The following is a 19,828-nucleotide window of genomic DNA, read 5'->3' as shown; positions in this document are numbered from 1 at the left end:
TAAAAAAAATAAACTAATTTATGTAGGTACGATATATAAAACAATAACTATGTTGTTATTGTATTGTATTGTAGAATAGAATTCAATAATTTAAATTTGTTTTCATTTTTAATATATACATTACAAATAAGTAAAATTTTTATAACTAGTTGTAGGTTAACAAAATATATATAATAATAGTTAATGTTAAAAAAAATTTGAAAGAAGAGTTTTTTTCTAAGAAGTTGTTATAAGAAAATTAACTTAACAAAAGCAAATTTTAATTTTTAAATATACTTAATACAAAATAGATTGAGTAAAAGTTTTTGTTGAGTTTAAACTCTGAATAATTTTTAATTGAAGTTAAAAAACTTTTACCTTAAAGAGTTAGAGTATTTTAACCTCATCTTTTTCATATCATTTTAATTGAGTCTTTGATTTTTTAAATTATAAATCTTGTTTATAACTAACAGTGACGTTTGAACACCGTCCATTAGACACGCATACAAAAATACTGGAACAATTCTATACTCATAATTATGTTCGTGTTTGTAATTAAAATTTGAATAAAAAAATGATCATGATGGTTAAATTTTTCTTCGTTCATAATTTTGTGATTGTTTTTGTTCTGAGAAGTTGAATTATATTAATAGTTAATTATTTTCTAAAAAATTAATTGAATAATAAATTTTTTTTTATTAAGTGTAAGTTATGTAGATCTAATTAAAAAAAAATTAAATAGTTATATACAGTAAGAAATTAATAATATTCAAAGATAAAGTTTAGATTTATTTTAAAATGTAAAATAAAGTATATTTAAAAATTTAATTAAAAAGCATGGTTTTTTTTCAAAAGCTTATCTACGAGTAATTCCATACGTACTTTACAATGAATAAGAACATTAAACTCGTGCCGAAATATATTTGAGTAAAATTCACTTTTTATTGTGTTAAACGTTAAATAAACTATTAAAAGGAATTTTGTTCCTTCTGTTAGAGGAGAATGATAAACTTCTATGCCTCCATTATGTTATGGGAATAGTTCGACCATGTTATTTTTAAAGTCAGGATTGCACTTCATTGTTGTTTGGCCTTTATCGAGACATTTTTGAAGGTGTCATAATAATAATAATAATAATAATAATAATATATCTATATCACAGTAAAAAAAGAAAGATATCACCAAATAATTTATCATCCGAATTATATATGAATCAAATCGATAATAGAAGGGCTAACCCCAAAAAAATCGATAACAAAATTAGAGACTTACAAAACCTTTGTAAAGTTTATTGAAAGAAAGTTTATACTTGTGTAACATATTAAGTAATTACCATATTATTATTATTATTATTATTATTATTATTATTATTATTATTATTATTATTATTATTATTGTTATTGTTATTATACATACATACATATATATACTATATATATATGGGCAAAAAAAGTCCAACTAAGGTAAAGTATATTTTTTTTTAAATTTGATTATATTGTTCTTGTATTTAGTACTCTTTTTTTGGGACTTCCTATTAGTTAAGAGTAATATCGTTATAATTTTTTTAACTGTTATTGTTTGGGGTGTTCGCAAATCAGATATTGCTAAAATTTCGATACAATCCACCCTAAACTCATCCGATCGAATGCGATATCCGCATTTTTTGTTGTTGGATCGAATATCAAATAATATTGTTAAGTTGAAAAATGTATAGAAATTTATTTTTAAACATTTACTTCTATGAATGCTTTTTATATTTACTTTTTCCAGAATTTTCTAAATAGTTTCCAAAACGTTTTTCAAAATTTTTTTAAAAGTAATTAATATTATACATATTTTGTTACAGTACATCTAGTTTTAAAAATTGTATGTATTCCTAAATGTTATATTAAAAACAAAAATAAACTTGAATCAGTAAATGTTGTTTAGAATTTATTTAAAGTAATTAGTATTATATATATTTCGTTACACTACATGAAGTTATAACAATTATATTTATTTGTAATGGTTATATTAAAAGGAAAAAAGAAATTAAAATAATGAATCTTAATCTATAATAAAATTACAATATGATAAGTATTTTATATTTTGTACGAATATAAATAAATTAATTTTTAATTTGTAAAAAATTTGAAAGTCTTGAGCTTGATATATATATATATATATATATATATATATATTTTTTTTTTTCATATTAACAGTTTGGGAAAAAATTCGAACAGTCTTTTTTTAACTTTTTTTGTTTAGATCCAATTTAAATGTTTTTATTGTTTTTGAAAAGAAAATCTTTTAACCAATTTAATAACATATGCCTTAATTTAATAATATAATGATGATAGTGGTTGTGTTATGTTGTGAATCATTTCATTGGAGTAAGTGTGGTGTACTTTCGTTTATGCTAACCAGTTGGCATGATATTTGTATCACATTTATAACAATGTATATGTAAGGTAAGGTTGAGCATGTGGATAAATTAAGGCAAAATAATTTAACTACCGAAATGATTCGTATAACGTTATGGAGTAAAGTTATCTTTGTCGTATTGTGGGGTGGAATAATTTTTCGTTGTTCTTTGATGTATTTGATTCTGGTGGGATCATTCAATAATTAGGCAAGAATAACATAAGAACTCCCTCGGGCGCGACACCACAGTTATTTGTGGTAATGGGTTGGAACTGATGATACGTTATGCGCGCGTAGTGGCATGAAATATAAACGGCGGGCAGATTCAAAGACAATACATGCAGAAACTTCCAAAAAAACCGAGTTTTAGTTTGAGTGGTGAGGTCAGTGGGCAGCATGCAATCCAAGGTGCGAATATATGCGAGTATTAGGGTAAGTTACGAGGCAGCAGCTTGGTAGACCAGTAGATGTTGCACATCTTTGCCACACCGCACAAGAATTCCGACAACATGGATTAAGTGAACAATCATTCAGGGTATACTTGCACGTAACATGCCATATATTTTCTTGCCGGGTTGGGCATATTGTATTGTTGTTGTACATAAAATTATGCACCTGACCGGTATAAACTTTGATAGGTAATTCTCTGAAACATTTTGAGCGGCAGTGGTTGACCTCGAAACCATATGCCAATGGAAAAATATATAGTAATTTCTGAGTAGGTGTCAGTATGGTTGAGAAGTTAGTTGATAGGAAAACCAATTTAAGCATGATTGTGGTTACTAACAGAAATAAGGATCCTCAACAAGAGTAACAACATTAGATTTTTTTTAATGGACATTAAAATAAAGGAGATACATAATTTTGTCGATGTGAGCTATCGTGGAGAAAAAGAATTAAAAAAAAAAGAGGAAAAAATTGTTTGCTTGCCTTGCGTGGAATGACGCTAAACACATTGGGAGGGAGGCTAGCTTGCAAGTCGCCGCGGCCTTCCTAAATGTGAAATTTGCCGCCGCTTGCAACAGTTATGAGGATCCTAGTAGTCGGAGTCTTAGGATGCTGATAAGTTTTTTGCCAATTTCACCCAATCCCAAGTGTTGAATTGGTTATGACCTTGGAGGAATGGAAAGTTGTTTCTGCAACATGTGGGGGGTTTACCTGGTGCCATCTTGGCTCCTGTGTGGAGGCTTGGCATTTTGGTGGCAAAAATGGGTGGTGATGTGTGAGGGAGCCACCCGTTAGTGTGCATGGCTTTTGCATGGCCCTAGGAGAGTAGTATTTATAGAAAAAGGGTTGGGTAGCGACTGGGTTTGTTTTGGACAAGATGGACCGGTTGGGTTTGATAGGTTATTGGAAAGTATCCGATGGGTCGGACTGGATTGAACCGGAACAACCGGTTACATGGGTAAACCGGTGTGGCCACTGCAAAACCGAGTATGATAGTTAGTAGGGGTGGCAAGCGGGGAAGCCCGCCCCGCCAGAAGCCCACCATTTGGCGGGCTGACCCGCCCCGCCCCGCCTAGTGAGGTGGTCCCAGAATCCCAGCCCGTCCCGCCTAACGGCGGGCTGGCGGGCCGGCGGGCTAAGCCCGCCAAATATCCTCTCTTTTTTTTACTTTTAACTATTAAATAATATATATAAAGATATAAAAAAATCTCTTTTGTTTTTTACTTTTAACTATTATAATTTCTAAAAGTACAAACAAATTATAATTTTTGTGTTCACAAACATTAAAGTCTTTGTAATTATAAATATCTAATAAACATAATTATAAACCAAGTTTTCATCCAAAACATAATTATAAATATTGTTTCCAAAGCAAAATAAACATAATCCAAAACATAATTAACAATATTGTCTGTAAAGTAAAACAAACAAAATCTAAAACACTCAATTTTCATCTTCATTCTCTCGTAAGTTGGGTTGGGAGAAGTTGGATTTTGGTAAAAAAATTGTAAAAATACCCCTGCTAAAAAAATACTAAGCCCGACGGGGAAGCCCGCCCTGCCCTGCCAAAGCCCGCCAAAACCTGCGGTTTAAGCGGTGCGGGTTAAGCGGGCTTTTACTATTTGGCGGTCCCAATTTTTCAGCCCGGCCCGCCTTTTTTGGCGGGTTACACGGGCCGGCCCGGCGGGTTTAGGCCCGTTTGCCACCCCGAATAGTTGGACAGAAGAATCAATGAGTCGGTGCAGATGGCGAGCCGGTTTATTTTTGTTCCGGTTGAACCGGCAAGTCCCGTCTGGTTTGATACACACTGCGGTGTCAGGTGTGCGTTGCGTTATGAAAAATTGTGGCGGACATGGGAGATTCTCGGGTTTGCGACGTCGTGTAATCATGCTAGTCAGAACCACACCAGTGATTGAGTTGGTCGAAGTCATGGTTCATGGAGTTACTGGTACAAGCGACGGATCGCTGAATGAACCGGTAATCCCGGTAATGCGCGGCAAGAAGAAACGAAGACAACAATAAACTTACACAAGGTAAACGGTGGAAAACTTATATTCGCCTAATTTTTACGAAGCTTGAAGTCCCAAATTCTAAGAATACATGCGATCACAACAGAGGGATACTTAGTACTACGATGACAGTGGGTTAGCGTGACATCGTAGAAGTCACAAGTAATTCTGAACACGTACCTTGCAACTCTAATATCGTCACTAGCATGAAAAACAAACAGCCGTAATGGCAATACTAGCATTGAAATAGAAGAATCAGATTAATAAATAGTTAGCGAAAATTATGTTTAGGGTAACAACGGCACATGATTTCAAAAGAGTTAATATGAAAAACGGATAAGACAAAGTCAAGTTTAGATCATAGAGTTGAGATCGCGTAATCGCATGAGGACGATAGTAAAGAACGTCCAACCGGACTGGGCTTTTTGATGGAAGTAGTGCTGACGTGGTGGTACAGTCGGATATTAGAAATTATTAACAATTACATATGAATTTATCTTTATCTGTTCTAAAATAATTACCGGAATTTTTTTTTAAATTAAAATTATGCCAAGTAACTCATTAATGATAACTGTTTTTAGAATAAGTTGGGGGTCCGAAACCGTGACTCGCCCCACCCTTATGTCTCTCCCTGCGTGGGAGGATGCAGCACGAATAAGGTTTAGACAATCTCTAATAAGGAACTCATTCCAGTTCCTATTTATGCCCCACCTGTCATAAAAAGTAACTCCACATCAGCTTTTGCATCATAAACAATAAATAGGAACTCAAAGAATCTCTCTCTTCTCCATTAGAAGGAACTAACTTTAATCCCTATTGTGATCCCACTTAATCAATTAATTAAAGTAATTAAAATTAATATAATTATTATTTTTTTATAATAATATTATTTAAATTTATAAATTCAAAATAAATAATCCAACTAAAAATTTGATTAGTATTTTAAATTTTATAAATAAAAAAATAATCCAACTAAAAATTATTTTATAATACGTAAAAATTAAATTTAATTAATTATGATTTAATATAACAATATAAATAATATTTGATATTGATTTAACATAATTATTTATATTAATTATAATTTAATATAACTAATTATTAAATAATTAATATAAATAATTAATTAAATAGATATATAAGTATTTAATATAATAAATTATTATAATTATTAATAATTTAATTATAATTTAATTATTTAATATATATTTAATATATTTTTTATTTTTTTATTAACTTACCACATGGCATGATTTTATTGGTTGTTGCAAGTCCCTGTTTAGAGGGACTCTCAACCTTGATCCACGTGAAAAAGCCCCCCTTCCCTTTTCACTCCAATGGTAGTTGAGTCCTCATATGTCAGAAGAGGAACTCTATTTCTTAGCGTTGGAGTTGCTCTAAGGCTTTGGACGTAGTCGGAGCCGGCGGTGAAAATGTTTTAATGCAACACCTTTTCGGTTGAATCGGACTGTAACCACGAATGGACCCAACGACAACAATAATTACGGCAACATTTGCTTCCACTGTATTGTTTATTTTGTTTTAAAGAATATAGTTTTATATAATGTGCCCCCACTTCAAATTTTAAATAACCCCGTTATAAATAAAGTAAACTCAATTTGCTAAACTCCTAATTTAACGTTTTAATTTTACGATCATTTTGATTATTATTTAACCTAATCAAGTTCAGTTGTTGTGCCGGTTCCCCTTTATTCTGTTGCACTCTGTTCTTTTGTTTTTATATTTTTAACCTTCTTTTTGTTTTCGTTAAAGTACAATTTAACTTATCCATTTTTTTATATAGCTATCCATGACTCTATCTATCTTTCGATATCGTTGTTTTTCCTTTTGATATTTTCAGTTACAAATTTTGATTCAAACAATTATAGTTTAGGTGTTAATCTAATGTTTTATTTTTCTAATAACTTTATATGTTTTGCTTTATTCTCTATTTATTCTGTTTAATTACTTAATTTTTATCCTTTGATCTATGCCATGTACCTGTCTTGCATATAAAATCTTAAAATAAATTGATTAACTTGTTAATTCAGAAGTACATTGGTTATTCTAAGAAATAGCAATGGTAAAAATATTTTGATTACAACACATAGTTAAGAATATGCATAAAGTCTTTCATCCAACATCATATACGAATTGAAATAAAAAATATATAATAACTTAAACTATTTTAAACAGAAAGAAAGAAAAAGACCGTAAATGATATTTGTATAATCTTATGCAGACATGATTTGCATGTGCTGAGTTAATTTTTTTGGTATTTATATTTAGTTCTACTTTTACATTATAAATACTCGTGTATTATTAGACGATACTGTGCCTTTTGATTCTCTATATAATTATTAAATTTGTATAAAAAAATTAGCTGGGATAATAAGTTATCTTTAATTTAAGTAAAATATTCGAACTTGTATTTCTAGATCCAAAAAAAAATTTTCTTAGTAAATTATGTGTAATGAATAGTATTTTGAGAATGAAATGGTTCAGTGGCATTTTTGATTTTTATGTCCCCACATAATGAATAACATTGAACAAATTTGATTTTAGCATATATATTTTTGCCCCCGGTCGTTAAATTTTCTGGGTCGGTCACTAAGTGCACCGATAGTCACGGACGTCGTTCGGTGTCCAACGGTTCCTTTTGGGTCACACCATGGGTATTCGTAAACCGATCAACTGAAAAGATGACCGGTCGGACGACCGGCAAACCGGTTTCACCTCTAGACCAAGCAAAAGCAGTTCGGGTTTTTAAACAATTCCTCTCATGTTTGCTCCCACGTAATGTTTCATTGGCGCCAAAACAAAACCCTCTCCTCCCTAATCCAGTTGGATGGGACAGACTGAATGACACGACCTGCTGCGATCTGAAAGGCATCTCGGGAGAAGGGTTCAACGAAAAGACCAAACTGGACACCCTTTCATGAATGCCGGTACACATGCATGAAATCCCTAGGACATAGTGACATGCATTCCTTCCGCCATTTAAGGAAGTCATTATGGGCAAATCGGTCAAACCACTGAAGTTGTGTTAGGCATAGCCAGGCACGGGTGGGAATTGTTGTCACAAGTCCTGAAATGTGGTTGGTCACTACTCCACTTGCAATAGACAGCAAGGTAAAGAATCTTGCATAACCACAGGTCACGTTCTAAGTCGTGGGGACTGTGGAATCGCACGCGGGAATCTACTGATGCTAGTAGACAATGACCACCATGTTGGAGAGGCTCCCACCCCCATGATAGCCTTCTGAGAGACGAAACGGCCCTGTCCTTCTGCCAGCAACTCGTCGGTGATTGTGCCACGTGCCTTTCGACAACATGTGAGTAGTTTATTGATGAGATTCGTGAAACCTTTTTTACTGCACATTTTTTTTACGAACGTCGTGTCTTTTCCGTGCCCTTGCTCACGTTTTGGCGTATCTATGGATACCGAAGTGAGATTCCTGACAGTAGCGCTTTCTCCTTGGCAAATACTTCACGTTAGTGTTTGGGGGCGCTGGATGGGGGTTCATGCAGGAGGTGAAGTTGCTGTCCTTTTTTGTTTAGTCCTTTAACCGCCCGTGAGTAGGTTTTGTTGGGCTTTTTGCGGGGCTCCGATGCCTTGTGTGAGTACAGTAATTGGCAGGGTAAAGGTGGGCCTAGTCCATGACAGTCGCAACGTTGAAAGGGAAAAAATATTTTGCTGCGATGTTAACGGAACCGAAGAAAGAAAACTGGGGGGATTTATCTTGTTTGGACTAAAGAAAGAAAAAAGAGTTTGAGGTCCAATTGCAACTGGTTTATCTTTAGTTTTGTGTATGGGCCCATGTCTTGGATAGACTGGATGCGTCCGGCCGTAAATATTTTGAAAGGGGGTTGGTTTCCGGCCCTAAATGTGTTTGGGCGGGTTGACCAGTCCCTTCCTTCAATTTCAGGTTGATCTTACCACCGATGACCAGACGGAGAAGATCCCATGGTAAATTCATGCAAATCATGAATTTGAGACTGGCGTCCTATCTGCCAGGCGAAGGAGCGTTCTCGCAGGCAAGGAACCTGCTGCTGTCGTTAACATAGGCAAACTAGTGAGTATGACAGTGCAGGACATTCCAAAGGTGAGCTATTTAATTGTAGTCATGTCTTCGTCCTTCCCAGTTGGTATGGATTGGACCACGGTTACATATGCAGGGGCCATAACTAACTCAGTGGTATTGATGTAGTCTATGAACCTGGTGTTCCGCCCGACCGATGACATGAATCTGTCCGGAGTGGAGTTGGTCGTCGCGACGTATATCTTCATGCGACATCTTCCGGAGAGGTATGCAATCCTTCCGCTCTGTTCCGAACTCCAATGTATTGCATGGATCAGCAGTTGTGACTGTTTATTATGATGATAGCGAGATTCTTATAGACATCGGGGACTGCTATGCCACTCGGGGAGCGCTCATGACTCTGGCATCGAAGATGGAGGTTGTGGACGATGTGAGCACCAATTCCTTAACTCGTTGCCCAGTCCTGTGACATCCCCGTTATCTCAGATACTGCCAATATTCCATTAAATCGGTGTATATGTGTTGGTGTGGTTGCAGGTGCTGAACACGGTGGTCTGCATGCTCACACTAGCATCGAATACAAATGCTTGGTTCCTGCCAATGACAATCATGGTAAGAATAGTTAGACATTTATGGTAGAAGCATGAATTAAATTATTTAGTGTACTTTCTCTATTTAGGGATTAATTCAGATTTCCAATGCTTTGCTGCGCCCTCTGTGAACTGATACATCGGGGAAAAAATTAGGATAGTATACTGGACATATACCTCAGATCCAGGGGTGGACATTTTTATATAAACCCCCAACATGTGTTACTGAATAAAAATTAGAGCTGTGGTGAACATTGTTTTCATTGTTGCAGAATGTTCCAACAAATAAACCAATACACAGAACAACCAAATTAAAATTTCCTGCAAATACCATTGCGCATTATATTTTCCAACTTATGCAGAGCTTTTGTGTTCTCTTCATAAAAGAAAGTAAAAGAATCTGCTAAGTAAGGCACTAGTCATAAGAAGATAGTAAGTCAACACTTCCTACTGAAAAAAGCAGCTAACATTTGCAAACATTCTAACCAAATTTTAGGTACAGTTAAGACCTTACGGTGAAACAAGATAACCACCAGAAACGGTGTAATATAACAAAACTTGTAAGTTAAATTTTTGCAGCCAGAAAGATATCACAGATAAGGCCTTTCTTTTTGATGTATCTAAAGCCAACTATGACATGTAGTCTGCATAACGATCTGTGACTTTTGGGTTGTGGAATGCAACAAATAATATTCATTACAATGTGGTAAAACTCTCTAGATTAATAAGACTTAGATGGAAACCTGGAGGCAGAATAAATGAGGCTCTGCCTCCATCTCCCTAAAGGTACACGTTTCCATGTGGTTTTCTGGGAATAGTAACAACTATTAGGAATAATGTTGTATGAATCATTAAACCTTAAAATTCGTAGGCGTTAGGAATCAAGGAACAAATGGAAACATAAATGGTTGTGCAGCAGAAGGCACTGTCTAGTCGTAGTGAGAGTAGGGACTACTATAAATTAATTTAATGTAGCATGATGCGAAACACAATAGTTTAGAGTTTTGTATATTTTTTGGAACTTAATGTTAGGAACCATGATATGTTACGAATTGCTTGGTATTAGTTATCATGCAGTTCTTCTTTTTCTATTTTTATGTACTTGTTTCTTTGTCATCGTTGCCCTATGAATTTCTCCTCTTATTATTAGTTGATAGAAACACTTTAATGAATTTCAAATTCACATAACACATATGGTAGTCGAATTAATTTATACTACTGTACTTTATATTTTGCTTGATATAAAACATACAAATATAAATGACCGTCACATGAATATTTAATGAAGTAAATTCAGTAATAGAATACTTAGATATAGATAATTTTATATTTTATTAAAAGTTAACCGATGAAATACTATGAAAAAACTATAAAGAATGTGCTAATTCTTTTTTTTATAAGTATTTATTATTTTTTTCAAATTAAAAACCAAAAATTAGGGGTACCTCTATTCATCAATGTATCGTACTATATTAGAGTGGGTTTTCTTATAGATTAATCAGTATATATATATATATATATATATATATATATATATATATATATATATATATATATATATATATATATATATATCATTATAATTTTTTTTCCCAATTGTAATTTTTATAGGATTTTCTACATTAAAAAATATAAGAATATGAATAGTGCATAATAAAATTATAAAATACCACTACTTTATAACGGGTTTGGTTAAAAATGATCACGTATCTTACTAATTAAAGATAATTCTTTCAATAATTTTAATATAAATTATGAACTTCTTATTATTCAGTAATGATAACACTATTATTGGTGAATTCTTATTGTTATTAATAATGATATTCGTAGTATGATGGGTTTTTTTCTTTTCTCTGTTCAGCAAGCTGCAGTCGGCGGACGGTCTCTCACTTCAGCTAACATAAGGTCCATACGTAACAACTACATGCGCAGTAAGGTCGACCAGGTGACCCGGGTATTGTCACCGCCACCAGTTTTGTGTTACTCATAATGTGGCTACACATTTTCTCCTACCTTGTACTTTGAGTTTGGCTACATGGTGTTTGTAGGTGTATCAGCCCATGTGGTGTGACCAACACTGGTACCTAATGATAATCGACGTCCGTGAGCAGAAGCTGATCTACGTAGACTCACTTAGAGACCCACGTGAAGCGGACGCAAGGAAAACGGCCATGATGCGCGTCGTAAGCCACTCTAGCTATCTGGCACTAGTCCATAACCCCACTGCTTATGATATCCATCGAGCACCGTCCAGTAACAATGGTTTTTCTTAACGTCTTGTAGGCACTTTACCTGGAGGGAATGACACTGGGAAATTCGTGGCTCTCCGGTGACGGGGCGATGCGTCCCCGGTTCTTTGCGTTTAAATATGAAGAGCCTGATGTGCCTCAGCAGGTAGCAGACTCGTAAGATCCTACACACCCCTCTTTGCCCTAATGTCATTATTGCATCGTAAACCCTTTGCTGTGATGGTGTCTCAGTCACATGTTGAACTGACAAGCATCCTGAACTGACTAAAACTTGTGTCTTTGCAGCATGGACTGTGGCATCTGGGTAGCACAATGGATGATACGAGCGCACATGTGGCAAGACTACGGGGTGCAGGTACGGTGGGAAACAGCTTAACAATTTATTCCAACTGAAGTTATAATTTTTTACTTCTTCAGCGCCACCACTAGCAAGTGACTAACCTTGCATCCGTTGCTATTGTGAGCCGTCTCAGCATGTCAACGCTGCCACTCGGATGCGCTTAGCAGTAGACTTGGTGATGAAGTCTCACAACCAACTTGCACAGGACTCCGTATCCGAAGCATTCGCACACTGGCAGACGGAAACTGCGTAGACTAAGCGTGCCCTTTCCAAGGCCAAGTCGCGATGGTAAATATTTGTTACTCGGTAACGTGTGGGCAGTTATTTTTTGGATCGCCCATCTGTATTGGTTACCATGGGGCAATTATTTTTTGTACAGATCAATTGTTTAGGAACTTTCGGGACATTTGATTTTTTGATAGCACTTGTGTTCCCTTTCCGTTGGGCTAAATGATTTTTTTGATTTGCCCTTCGGCGTGCTATGATCAGCTAGATTGTTAAACCTTTATCTTGCATCTTTGCTGGACGGATGCCATTTTGAAGTACAGCGGGGCCTTGGAAGGAAAAATGTATGGCGTTGATTTAGTCTTATCGCCTTCTAATGTGACATGAACCGTATTCCTTTAATGTTTTGGGTTTCTTGAAAGACAGTTTATAATACCCGGCTGCGATGTCAGAGTCAACTTGGTAAATCCCAAAGCAATTTTAAATTCATAGGAGAAAACTTAGTTGGTTCTTAAAGGTGCAGCTTCAAAACATGGAAAGCGTGGAAGGAACTTATAGTTGTAGCCCTATAGTAAAATGTCGACCCACTAAGACCTTTAGAAGGCCCTACTCAATTGTTTAAACTAAACCCGCCAGTTTACTTTCAACCTTGAGGCCATTCAGGGTAATATCTAACTAAAGGCATGGAAAAGAGAACAAAATGTGCTCTGTGATAGTGACTCATAATGTCGAAATTATTTCGGTAACCCTTTTCACAGAATTTCCAAATCTTAACTCATTACTAGCAACATCAAACTTGTTCCAGTAAATCACAATTTAAACCGAACTTCACATCGTCAATTAGGAATCATAATTTCCAGCCACCTTAACCAATTCATAACTCAATCGACCAGACAATTGGAGTCATCCAAAATAATTCAATTTGATATATAAGAGTTATGGAAATCATGAAAATACTATATCCGCGTTAATATTGACTTGTAACAAAGGCAACGCTTACAAAGTGATAAGTAAAATTCAGACATGAGCTAACCAAGACAACCACCATCAAAATCAAACAACAAACAACTTCAATGAAGGCAAATCAAACACAGGTTAGAACATGAACCAAACCAACAAAAACCAACCCATGGTCAACTAGCCTAAACTACCTCCAAGAGTTAATCATCAAACATCTTGTGAAACATCTCCAGCTCATTCCGCATCATTTGGTTCTCATTCTGAAGCTCGCGAATTTGGTGGTACGGAGGGGTCGAAACCTGTCTTTCTAGATCCTCAACGCGCCTCTGCAAAGCAGCAACCTTTCTGAAGTTGTAATCACAAATCTCCCTCCCAGTCATCGTCAACACCTTCTCTAGCATCTGAAACGTAGCATCCTGCCTTGCTTCGGCTTCGTCCTCAGAGAACAATCCATCTACCACCCAATTTACCCCATGTTGCGCAGACTGAAGAACCACCCAAAAACCATGCAATTGCGCCCCATTTTGGGTGTAAGACTCACGTCGGGTGAAGACCGGGTAGTCAAGACGTAACTGTGAACAAACTCGGATGAGATACACCTCCATGTCTTCAGTTATAACGAAATCTGCCCCCCATGTATCTCCTGTAAGTGCCTTGCCTGCAATGCGACCAAACAAAATGAACATCACTAGCTTAACCAAAGTATACCCAAGGAGTCGAACCTACCTTTCGGCGTTGAATCGTTCCGTGAACGACGGCAGCCTGCTTCCAGCCGTGTGCGCTGACCGGAACGAACCTTCATCGCATGCAGCTGTGTCGATAACGAACTTCCACCCACAATCGTCGAGCTCCCAACCAGACCCAACCGTGGCGGTGATGGTGGCGGGGGGGGGGTGATGGGGGTGCCGATGGGGGTGGGGGTGGGGGTTCCAATAAAACACCCCCGGCACGGAGCCAACTCACTGCGTCGTCAACGTTGGGGAACCCCTTGAACTCACAGTCCCTGAACCCATTCACATGCTGCTTACAATCCTCCCAATTCATGTAAATCCCAGGAACTCGACCCCTGCGGACACCATAAAAATGATGCCTCCCTGACTCCATGTTGTTGTCGAGGTACTTCGATCTACGTTCCGGGCTTAGTTTCAAGGAAAGGGAAGACCTTTACATGCGTAGGACTCCCTTTGGAATAATCTGTGATGTACTCACCGCGAATGAGGTCCAGCAATAAATGAGTCTTCAACCCAACTCATTAATTATTCAAATAAAAAATAAGAAATCCTTCTTCTTTCCACCGTGTTTAGAAGCGGACATCCTAAAAGTCTTTTGGGCATGAGCAGGCTATTGACCCGTTAGGTTTTGTTGCAATAAATCTTTTAAAATATTACTTTGACTTATCAGATGCAATTTGGTGAAATAAAAAAAAAAAACCTGGCCAACCACAGAATAGCATTATTCTTACGAAACAAAGTCCACACCTGTGTTACTAAAAATATGTCTCTTTTCTCCCATGGTTTTGATACTTTGACATAATCAATTAATTTTGGTCAACATGTATGCCTCACACTTTATACATTCACCATAACACAATAGTCAGGTTAATTTTTGACTTAATAGACAAAGAATACTGGTCGTAACATAAAAGTCATTGCTAATTTAACTTTCTAATAAAAAGTGAATAACATGTAATACGATCATATGTTGAAACACTTATTAACAGTATACTTTTAATGAATAATTTGTTATGTGAAATTGAAAAATTTTAAGTTTCTATCAAGGTATAAATAATTGAATTTTAATATTTAAAAGCATACACGTTGAATTTTTAATATTTTTAATCTATAATTAATTAACCCTGATTGAATGTCTGTTGGAGTCGGTTGAACCTCTAAACCGTTGAACCAGTTCCTCTCCCAGGTCATCGACCGGTTCGGTTCTCTCGACCTCCGTCTTAACTTTTTAACTGAAATAAAGGGGAAACTTTAATTTGGAGGTATTTTCAGGTTAAATATATTTCTTACTTCTCCTCTAAAGTATTCATCCGCGCACACTATATAATTCCCAAATGAATCCCATTCATTACAAAGAGATGAGCACAAAAATCATGGAGGACAACCCCACCATGGATTACAACCTTGCATGAGTTAAGAAGGAAATTAATAGTATAACAAAACCACTGCACTACCTAAGAGCTATCCCATGACAAGTTGCAAGTACAAATTAAGCCACAAAATGCACTCCAAACTAGTTCCAAGTTATCTGCATGTAAGGCAAGGTACACCACTAAAACATAGTCTTCTATACGTGGCACTCTGCATCACAGACAGTAGAAAATAAGATTAAAAAGGACAAAGGACAATGAATATAGGACGGAAAAGTGCAACAGAAGTAATGCTTAACAGTTATCGCAACTTGATGTTACTCCAATCGGTGGGGAGAATCGACTGTAATCTAAACGCGACTAGCTAGACAAAGAAACAAGGATCCATAGGCTACCAAAACAGTCACGACATCACTTATTTCCATGAAACAAACTTAATAAAGTGACAATACCTTATAATGTTAACCCATCAAAGTCTCGTTTGACCAAAGGAGAATCAAATTCGACTATACCATCGCAGGCTTATATGTCTCACATAGTAACATTTTGTGCTAATTCCTATGCAATAAACTATAAAGACCGCCCAATGCAACCAACGGCAGAACAGAAAGAATTTAAACTAAATGAATAGAAGCAGCAATGCAACTAACAAGAGAACATAAACAAAAGCCAAAGCAAATCTCCAGGACCATTTCTTCATTCGCCTGATTTCATTCTACTTTGCCATACGGTTACAGGAAAAATTGTAAAATCGCAATGCATTGTTGACTCATAGAACTCATCTACAGGCAGAAACAAATGTGCACTTCGGTTTTACAATTCAAGTTCATCTTAATATCGAACGTGTAGTTTTGGGGCATTTGTTGAGTGATCACGAAAATGAGAAGATTAATTACCGCCAGATGGCTTCTTTTGAATAATTTTTTCCATACTAGAGGACTCAATGAATCGAATATACATTACATTATTAACCAGCAGCAATCACCTTATTGAGTAATAATCTACTAACTATAAAGCAATTATCAACTGAATTAAAGAAATTAACAACGAAACAAGCATGAGCAGAGGCAAATGGTACTAACCCTTGTCTCATGCTGCACCCCGTCTTCCCAAGGCATTCTGTACACGGGGACATACAAGAAACATAAAAAACCAAGAACCGTCGGAACTGAATACACAAATTTTACCTTATTTAACATAAAGCAAACTGCACGCTTCCAACCATACCTGGGTTACCCACTGCTCAAACAAGTCTTCATTGGTGGGCCTTGTGGGGTTAAACGCGCCTGAGCTGGCTGGTACTCCGTGAGACCCCCCTACGTGACCGGAGTAACCTTGTGAAGAAAAAAACTGTTCGATGTGTTGCCCCCCGAGAAAGATGTTGGAACCCCCACCGCCGACACCCATGTGGGGGCTGCGATACGCATGACTACACACATGCATTGACTGAGTTGAGGTCGTTACAGCACGATCTGGAACATTCTGGGTGTTGTCGCCGTTCTCCGAGTGAATGCCCTGCCGAGTACAACTAGAAGTTGTTAAAAACCTGATCGCAACCCAACCATTGCTATTTACCTACGTATGCATGCAATACCCTATTTGACTCTATTTCTCCCTCGTTCCTGTCATGTTGACCACCCATTGCTAAATTCATGAGTCAAAAAATGGAAAACAAAGAAGCCTCAGCTATTGCACGGCTAAAAGAACTCTTTCCCCTCCTGGCCCAAATGCAATGCAACCATACCTGATCTACACATAACACCTTACAGGAATAACTCACAACCCATTATAGCTACCCATCACATCTCCCATGTCTCTTGTGTCACCAGCACAAATGGTGAGACGGAAATAACTACTTCACTACTCATATCAGGTATTCTCCTCACTACTAAAGAAATGTGCTCCGCAGCCGATGCATTCTGCTTTTCCCAGATGATTTGAATGGATTCATGTTAATCACGTGCGTATTTCTTTAATTCTATAAACAGTACCATCATTTAATCTAAAGTTGGATGGGTCGGTACCCTTACCTCGTCGTTGTCGGCATCTTGCGTCCGCCCAGCTCCATACGGGGCACTTGGTTTCGCCGAGGAACGCTCCGCGGAACTGTGGACCGTGCAACCGTCAGTGCCAGCAACACCATGATCCCGCTGGCTCGTGCAAGTCCTCTTCGTATGACCAGGTACGCCGCACGTCGTGCAACGTCGTCGCTTCATCAGCACGTCACCCTCGCTTCCGGGATGCATCTCCTTCCCCTTCCTCGGAGCACCCTTAGTCTTCGACACCACCGGGTCCTTCAGCCCAGATAGCGACGATAAACCCGGGGGGCCTCCTAGCTTGTTGTATGCTCGTCGTTGCAATTCTTCTGCGAGACGTGCAATCCCGTTTCTAGCAACAACAAACTCATTTGCATCTTCTGCCCCGAGTTTTGCTACCACACTCATTGCCCCGCAAAGGGCCCCATATCTAAGCAAGCGTCCTTGATGGCCCTCTGTACTTTCGGGGGGTTTCGATCTCCAATCCTTTGCATCCTTGCACCATCTGCTCAAAATAAGACCGCCCGGTATTTTTTCCAAGCCCTCATACTTCATCACACAGAATATATGACTACAGGGAATCCCCTCACTGTTCCACATTGAACATTCACACTCAATCATTTCCTCGTTCGGATCATACAACACCTTGTATGTCCTATTAGGTTTCCCCATCTTTGAAAACTTGTACACACACGTCGTGCTAATGCTGTCCCTGCCCCGAAACAATAGCGTTGCCACACCCTTTATTTGTTTCTTCACTTCTCTGAAAACCGCTCGTGTATACACCTTCGAAGCAAACAGCTCGATCGAATCAAGTCCGGTCGTTAGCACAGGAGTATAATAGGTGGAATAGAATTGGGCTGTTACTTCATTATTCTGATAGTCTTTTACAACTCGATCTAAACTGTGTACAAGTTCCAAAATGCTATCAGTTGATCTAAGAAAACCCTTAATGAAAGCATTGATCCCTTCACATCTTGAGGTAGTCCTGTATCCCGCACAGAATGTGCCCCTCAGGTAGGCCATTGCCCAGCTTTCTCTACTATCGTATGTGCTCTGAACCCAGATGTTATCTTGTAAGCCAAGCGACTCAACCGCCGTCTTCCAATACTCCTCAAACTCATTGATATCCAAGTTGGCATACAGCGCCTTCTGAAAAACCTTGCGGAATTCTGTCTCCTTAACCCTCTGGACGCAATTCTTCTCAAGGTGCCAACTGCACAACCTATGTTTCGCGGTCGGGATCACCTCTGTAATCGCAGCTCGCATCGCCTTGTCCCCATCCGTGACTACTACACAAGGCTTCTTATGTCCCATCACATCCAGCAGGTTCAATAACACCCACCGGTAAGTACGAACCTCTTCATCCTCAAGCAACGCGAACCCAAAAATGGATGTTTGTTTGCAGTGATTTGACCCAGAGAATACCACCAGCGGCTTCCTGTACTTGTTAGCACGATACGTAAAATCAAAGGCCAAAACATCACCGAATAGCTGATAGTCCGCCATCATCTCCCCATCAGCCCAAAATAGGCTACCCAGTCGATTATCCGGGGTCCGTGTGTAGCGTGCCGAGGTCATCATGTCCGCGTTCGCCTTACCCTCTAAGTAACCGATAGTGGCTGCTGCATCCCCATCCGATATTCGCGCAAGCCGCTGTCCGTGAACATAATTGTACAAATCCCGTTTTGTAAACCGAAGCATACTATACCCACCAGATTGCCCTGCCATGTAAGCCATTATTTTCGAGGTTGGGATCCCAAACTGCTTGAAACTATCCACTTGTGCCTTGTCGCCTTCGCTAATCTTTCGATGACTAGGAAGGAGATTTGTAAAAATCGCTGGGGCAAGCTTGTGGTTGTGTTCGTCAATGATGGTTCTTACCTTCCACACGCTCTTTTGCATATCGTAGTAAATCTTCAGTTTGGCCTTACAGTCTGTTCAACTCTCAGGCCTTTCCTCTCTTACTCGCTCAGGTCGATCATAGTGCTTACGATGTCTAGTACCTTGTCGATGGCAAAAAAAGTCTCTCCTTATCAAAATCCCATTGACACGACCGACATCTCCCTTCCGAACGCCAAAACCCCTGAATCTGGCGAATTCCTTGTAGGCATCATAGGCATCCTCCTCCGTACCAAACTCTCTACCCAAGAAGTCTTCCGTGGCGACTTGTCGGCTGGGACCTCCACCTTCCACATCATTAGCACCAAAAGCCCCCTCACCATAAACGGCATCCGCTTCACACCTCTTTCCTGCTTCGGGCTCCCGTCGGGCCTCAAGGCTCTCCTCGTCATCATAATCATCGTCGCTCCTACAATATTGTGCCCAGCGATCCTCCGAGCTACCCCCATCTGACTCTTCACCCTCATTGTTGAACATGCGCCTGAAATCCATCGGACACGGCTGGCCAACGTTCTATCCTAAGCACATTCAAACCAGAGAAAAG

At 37.9% G+C, this 19,828-nt stretch overlaps 2 protein-coding genes across 2 annotated transcripts; one reads left to right on the top strand and one right to left on the bottom strand.

The window, feature by feature from the left end:
- Positions 1-8,899: 8,899 nt before the first annotated feature.
- On the top strand, positions 8,900-12,313 carry LOC107619217 (uncharacterized). The gene is made up of 9 exons (XM_088499354.1): positions 8,900-8,944; positions 9,050-9,147; positions 9,227-9,311; positions 9,419-9,493; positions 11,333-11,425; positions 11,520-11,654; positions 11,755-11,876; positions 12,006-12,075; positions 12,194-12,313. The coding sequence occupies exons 1-9, from the start codon at positions 8,921-8,923 to the stop codon at positions 12,311-12,313; spliced, it is 822 nt and encodes a 273-aa protein (XP_088355480.1). The 5' UTR covers positions 8,900-8,920.
- A 3,931-nt stretch (positions 12,314-16,244) lies between these two features.
- Positions 16,245-19,818, bottom strand: LOC107611122 (protein FAR1-RELATED SEQUENCE 5-like). Its single transcript, XM_088499349.1, has 3 exons — positions 17,377-19,818; positions 16,574-16,861; positions 16,245-16,465 (listed from the first exon to the last, which is right to left on the bottom strand). Exons 1-3 carry the CDS (start codon positions 19,285-19,287, stop codon positions 16,436-16,438), a joined length of 2,229 nt encoding a protein of 742 aa, XP_088355475.1. The 5' UTR covers positions 19,288-19,818; the 3' UTR covers positions 16,245-16,435.
- Between the last annotated feature and the right edge of the window lie 10 nt (positions 19,819-19,828).

This window comes from Arachis ipaensis, chromosome B1 (assembly GCF_059453495.1).
Source record: "Arachis ipaensis isolate K30076 ecotype BB chromosome B1, ASM5945349v1, whole genome shotgun sequence".
Classification (NCBI taxonomy): domain Eukaryota; kingdom Viridiplantae; phylum Streptophyta; class Magnoliopsida; order Fabales; family Fabaceae; genus Arachis; species Arachis ipaensis.
This window is presented reverse-complemented; position numbering and strand designations above follow the sequence as displayed.